This window comes from Thrips palmi, unplaced genomic scaffold (assembly GCF_012932325.1).
Source record: "Thrips palmi isolate BJ-2018 unplaced genomic scaffold, TpBJ-2018v1 HiC_scaffold_18, whole genome shotgun sequence".
Lineage (NCBI taxonomy): Eukaryota > Metazoa > Arthropoda > Insecta > Thysanoptera > Thripidae > Thrips > Thrips palmi.
The window spans coordinates 11,679,787-11,685,786 of NW_023144627.1; the positions used below are offsets into that span (position 1 = coordinate 11,679,787).

General features: G+C 64.8%; 1 protein-coding gene across 1 annotated transcript in view; it reads right to left on the reverse strand.

Annotated features, from left to right (window-relative positions):
- LOC117644707 overlaps positions 1 to 6,000 on the reverse strand; it is a 22,741-nt gene extending 16,741 nt beyond the window's left edge. Inside the window, exons 1-8 of the mRNA XM_034384321.1 lie at positions 5,524 to 6,000; positions 5,194 to 5,420; positions 4,736 to 4,892; positions 4,522 to 4,667; positions 3,878 to 4,453; positions 3,595 to 3,802; positions 3,417 to 3,521; positions 3,189 to 3,284 (exon numbers count right to left, since the gene is read on the reverse strand). Of these exons, the coding sequence (XP_034240212.1) occupies positions 3,189 to 3,284; positions 3,417 to 3,521; positions 3,595 to 3,802; positions 3,878 to 4,453; positions 4,522 to 4,667; positions 4,736 to 4,892; positions 5,194 to 5,420; positions 5,524 to 5,733 (1,725 nt within the window). The 5' untranslated portion in view covers positions 5,734 to 6,000. The remainder of the gene's footprint in view (positions 1 to 3,188; positions 3,285 to 3,416; positions 3,522 to 3,594; positions 3,803 to 3,877; positions 4,454 to 4,521; positions 4,668 to 4,735; positions 4,893 to 5,193; positions 5,421 to 5,523) is intronic.

The window sequence follows — 6,000 nt, forward strand, 5'->3', positions numbered from 1 at the left end:
GACCGCCGCGCGATACACGCCCAAAAACAACAACAAAAAGTAAAAAAAAACCATGCCCGCCCGGATGTGCGTTAGAGTGTTGGCTGTCGGGATTTCGGTCCCTGTGGCTATTTTCGGGTCCGCATACGTGCCTCTGTACGTCTCACTTTGTCGCGGGGCATGCAGCCCTGTGTGTGTGGGGGGGGGGGGGGGGCACCGCGAGGCGGCTGTGCGATGAGCGCCATGAAGGCATTCCGATCACGTTTGAGAACCGGCGTAAGGGGGCCGTATGGGGCCCGCGCGGGGCCCTACCGACCTGCCGCGAGCGACTCCGAGGAGTCGGTTCGTCGCTCCGTCTCTCTCGCACCCCTACGGGGCGCGCTGAGTGCAAGAGAGAGACGGAGCGATTCTCCGGAATCGGTGTGCGGCCTGTGCGGGGCGTGGTGGGCAGGCACACCTCGGCCAGCCAGATTGTTGTCCAGCGTTGTGGCGTGGCGTGGCGCGGCTGCGCTGCCCCGCCCCGGGCGAGGGCGCACCGCGCACTGATTGATGCCCGGACGAGGGAAGCTCCAGGCAGTTCCAGGCAGTTCCAGGATGTGGAGGAACTGCTCGCGGCAGAATCATTTCCTCCTTTTTTCTGGCGCAGGTACTCCAGAAGCAGCAGCAGAAGAAGCCCCTCCTGGCGTTGTCCCTGACTCCGGGGCCTGCAATGTAAACGAGCAAACACGCGAGCACTGTTGTCTCGAAAGGAGACAATGCTGCATCGGGCTGGCCGGGGCCGGAGCGGCTGAAGCCCTGGCGGCCCTGGCGGCCCCGGCGGCATGCTCGTCTTGCAGTGGCCTGCAGTCCCGCTGGGGCGTTGACGTGCTGGCGTGTTGACCGTCCACTCCAAGCAGCGCCAAGCAGCGCCAAGCAGCGCGACGAGGTGTCGCCTTTCAAACACAGACGGACGTCGCTGCAGCATTAACGGCCTCCTTCTCCTCCATCTTCTCCTTCTCGGCCAGGTGCACGTGGGGCGCGCTGCCGGCGCTGCCTGCCTTCACAGGGGTGGCCTGCCCTGGCCTGCCCTCACACACCCTCAGCGTCGGCGCGGTAACAGTGCATCGTCCCGACAGCGGCAGCTTTCGACACGAGAGGAACTTTCCGCCACTTCCACCTGCAGAAGCCAGTGGAAGTCTTGACGCGCCGCGCAACATTCATGACGTTCTGAGGGAGAGAGAGAGAGAGAGAGGGAGAGAGAGAGAGAGAGAGAGAGAGAGAGAGGGAGAGAGAGAGAGAGAGAGAGAGAGAAGAGAGAGAGAGAGAGAGAGAAAGAGAGAGAGAGAGGAGGGACGTAGGAGGGATGGCTGCGAATGCGAGATTGGCACGGCCCAGCCAATTGGCGGCGGGTCGGGTCCAGGGTTTTACGCCGCCCCCGCCCCGCCTCGCCCCGCCTTGCCCCAGACTAGTCACATCCTCTGTCGCGGTGGGTACGGAAAGTGGGGCCCTTGCCTGGAGCCTGCCAGGGGCCTGCCTGTGGGGCCTGCCCGGCCGGCCCTGTCTCCGAGGGGCATCTGCCTGGTTCTTTACGGCGTGGAAAGCACGCAGGGCCGAGACGGCCGTGGTCCCCCCCCTCCAGTACGTCACTTCCGGCCGCCCAGACCGGCAGCCAGGCAGGCAGGCAGCCAGGCCCTTGGCCCGGCCTTCCCTCGCCCTTTTGCATTTTCTTTCGTTTCCTCTTACTCCTCGAATCAACAAATCGCCGAGGCCAAAGCTGCCGAGGCTCCGGCAAGGCATTAACTGTTTGCCGATTAATCGGCCATTAGCCCGGGCGGGGGCCGGGCCGGCTCCGGGTGGCTCTGGGCGGGCTCCAGGCTATGGGGCCGGAAATTGGAGCCAGCGTGGACGGGCGGCGTGGCGCGTCACAGAACGCGAACGGTGTCACACCGTCACACCACGGCGCGTCACGTTCTCCAATTGTCACCGGACATTGGTGTTTTTCTTTTTCCAGTGTGCGTGCGATTACGGTGACCCCTCCCCCTGCATCGTCACGAGGACTATCACCTCACTGGCGTCACACTGATGGGCTCCGCCCCGCCCCGCCCCTCCACTCGGCTGTCAAACGGGGTGACGACCGTGACGGGCGTGACGGGGTGGATGGTACAAACAAATGACCCACCTCGCCGCGGACCCCGACGTCCGGGCTGGGCCGGGCCGGGCCGGGGCGGGCAGAGGTTAGGCGGGCGGGGCAAGGGCAGGACTGGATGGCAGGTGCCGTGCAGGTGATACAGCCGAGTCTGCGTGAGCCCATCCGTCAAGCCGGGCGTGCCCGCCCCGCCCCCCGCCCCGCCCCGCCCGCCCCGCCCCGCCCCGCCCCGCCACGCCCCGCGAAAGCCGCACCGATTCTGCTGCAGCAGAAACGAACAGCGAGCTCGAGGAAAAGAAGTCTATTTTGTGGAGTGCGCGCCGAGAAATAAATAAGTAAAGTTGACTCGGTATATCGGCGGAAAGAGTTGGCCGCGCGCCAGCAAACCGCCCCACCCCGCCCCGCCCCGCCTCACCCCGCCTCACCCCGCCCCACCCCGCCCCGCCCCGCCTCGCCCCGCCACGCCACGGTACGCCCTGGCCAAGAAGGGCCCGCACGTCATGTCATTGCAGCAGGAAGTGGATTAAAAAATGAGTTTATTTTAGGCTGAGGAGATTTACAATGTGACTGGTAGCCCGCGAGAAGGATAAGCGGACACACCTGCACTGCAAAGTCGTTAGAAAAGTATTCCCCCCCCCCAAAAAAATGTTGTTTGAGTGGTGGCCTTCACGACATCCGTGCTCGGTATTCGTCAGTCCAATTTCAAATTTTATTCAACAATCACCCCTCCTGACACTCCATAACAGTAACAATTCGCACACTGTTTTTCGAGCCAACTTTCACGGGACTTGAGCACCGTGCGGCACTAAAAGACGTGCGCAGGGTGGCGTGAAAATTGGCGCGAACCGGAGCGGTCGACTAAGTACAGCGTCCGCCTTTTAGCGTTCTTTAAGTACAAAAGTGCCTCTCGAAGCATGACGGGTGAAGAGGTTTCCCGTTACTGCTTGCCGCCGTCCTCGACGAGCCGTTGGTTCGACGCGAAGGTGATCCGTGTGGCCTCGGCGCGGCGCGAGTGCCGCCAGTCCCGGCACAGCAACAGCATCACGGCCGCGGTGAGCGCAGCCAGCCAGAGCGTGGTCGCCGCCGTGGCCGCCGTGGCCGTCGACCGGTCCAGGCTGTCCAGGCGCTTGGGCCACTCGGCCTCCGTCTTCAACGCGATGCTCAGGTCCAGCCCCTCTACCTGCGACAGCACCATGACGTCAGCCTCACTCACCGTCCTGAACCCAGAACCCTGGACCCAGAACCTTGAACCCCGCACCCTGAACCCAGAATCCTGAACCCCTGGACCCTGAACCCAGGCTCCGCGGCCTACCTTGATGGCCTTGGTCCAGTTGGCGTCCACGAGGGTTGCCGCCCACGACGAGTTGGCCAGCAAGGCCGCGAGCTTGGACTTGTAGTTGGTCCACATGGCCGGGACCTACAACAGCGGCAACATCATCCTTCACTGCAGTCCTGCGGCGGCCCACTCCACTGCAAGCCGGGTTGCGTACCGTCACGTTGACCACTGGCGTGGTGGGCAGGTCGGAGTGGCACGACACCACCGAGGCCACCAGGACGTCGTCGGGCCGCGAGACGTCGCGCAGCTCGCAGCGGCACGGCACCTCCACGATGAGCGACCCCACTGGCGTCCGGCTCAGCGGCGTGTACTCGTCGCCGCACTTGAGCGCCAGGTCCGCGTCGTTGTTCACCACGGAGTACCTGCCGCGGGAGACAGTGTGGGTGACGCCGACGCCGTCACAGTGTGCAAGCTCAAGACGAGGACGGCGCGCTCACAAGTTGTTCTGCAGGTGGGTGACCTCCGCGCCGCGGTACGGCGAGCACGTGAAGGAGCACACGCCCCTCAGCTTGTCCAGGAGCTCGGCGTCGGCCGCGTCGCCGGCGTCCCTGAGCTGCCACACGCCCTGGACGCAGGCCCTGGACACCCCGGGCGCCTCGGCCAGCCGCGGCACCTCGCAGACGCGGCCGTCCAGGCAGCTGGCGCGCTGCTGCGGCGTCATGATGCGCAGCGCGCCGCTCTCCGACACGGCCACCATCACCTCGCGCGGGAGCAGGCGGCACACGCTGGCCGCGCCGCCCGCGCCGTGCAGGAAGCCCAGCGGCAGCACGTCGTACGCCCGCCACCGCTGCTCGTCCACCGGCACCAGGGGCAGCTTCACCAGGATGGCGAGGCGGTCGTCGCCGGAGAAGACGCACGTCGCGATCTCCAGCTTGTACAGCAGCTCCAGGGACGGCACGGCCAGCGCCTCCCGGTGCGAAAGCTTCTCCTCGACTTCCTCGACGGCCTCCAGCAGCTTGCTGGGCGGCACGGCCTCCAGGGGGATGAGCCCGGCCGCGCACGCCGCGTGGATGCTGCAACACAGACTCGGGTTCGAATCCCAGCCGATGCGCCAGCAGAAAAAATCTGGCGGCGGCCTTACCTCTGCATCCTCTGCGTGTTGAGCAGCTTGTCCGTCTCCAGCACGGCGATCGTGGCCACCTGCAGCGACAGTTGTATGACGCGGCGTCCGAGGTTGGCGACCAGCGTGCCGGTGCTGTTCACCACGGCCGCAGTCTTGTTGTTGACCTGGACGAAGACACGCTTTATGACACGTCAGGACGACGAGAGTGACAAAGACAGAGCGACGGCCGTACCTGCTGCACCAAGTCGGCCATGGCGTTCCTTGTCTGCACTTGTGCGTCGCGAAGCGTCTTCACGTCCTCCTTGACCGCGTTCAGCCCGGCGACCACCTCGAGGTCCTTCTGCCTCAGCAGGCCGATGTCGTTGTAGGAGCCCACGCCACAACAGCTCCTGCAGGCCCACACAGACGCCTGGGTTCGCGTTCGCTTCCGCCAACGACACACAGTGGGCCAGAAGACCGGTGGGGGCGGACAAAACTCTAGACGTCCAGAGTCGTTAAACAGGACTCGAACCGAACGTGTGAGCCCACCAATGGATAGCTCTCGGTACGAGGAATCGATTGGTGGGGCCTTACGTTCGGTTCGAGTCCCTTTCAGCGACTCTGGAGCTCAAACACCTGTAGAGTTTTGGCCGCCTCCACCGGTCTTCTGGCCCAGTCACGACTCGGTCATGCTGGTGTTGGAGTGCGTACGAGAGGAAGTCCCCGATGAAGGCGAAGGGCGAGGACAGGAAGCGCCGGCCGCGCCGCCGCCGGACTCGGTGCTTCAGGAGGACGTCCAGGGGTGTGGTCAGCCTGGCGGCCAGCTTGGTGGCGTCGTAGTGGCCGTCCAGCCGCTGGGAGAGGTCCAGGATCAAGTCGGTCACGTTGTAGATCGGTGCCTTGTCGCCGTCCTCCCTCGTGATGGCCTGCAGGGCTTCCTGTGACGGGACGGTCGTGCAAGTTCAACAGCTTGACGATTTACCGTGCTCCAATACGACGAGCATTGTCAAAGTGGAGGCACATGTTGCACTTGAAGCTCACCTTGAACTGCGCCACCAGGGCTGCGGTGTGATCTTCGGCCGGGGGTCGGAGGTCCATCGTGAAGTTGGTGAGGGCGGCCGACGTCGCCAGCACGCGGTGGACGTGGCGGTAGTGCAGGCCGGGGTGCGCGGTGTACGAGAGCTGGGCGGCCAGGACGGCCTCCAGGGCCAGGACGAGCACGGCGACGAGCAGGCCCTCGCGGAAGCACATCGCCGTCCGGAGGTCGTGGGAGAGGTCTTGGAAGAGGTCGCGCGGAGACTGGCTGCACTGGCCTGGTCCAGCCGCTGCGTCCTGCGAGTCCTTCGTCACCGCACCGTATCAGCGGCGTCCCCACCATCGTCGTCGTGGCGGTGGTGGTGGTAGAGCACCGAGGAGTCACTTCCAGTAATCAGGCGCGCACTTCCCAGACTTCCCATTCAGACACCGCCGCCTGCGCGTTCCCGTTTAAGCGGTTTACGGTCACCAAAACTGCACGGA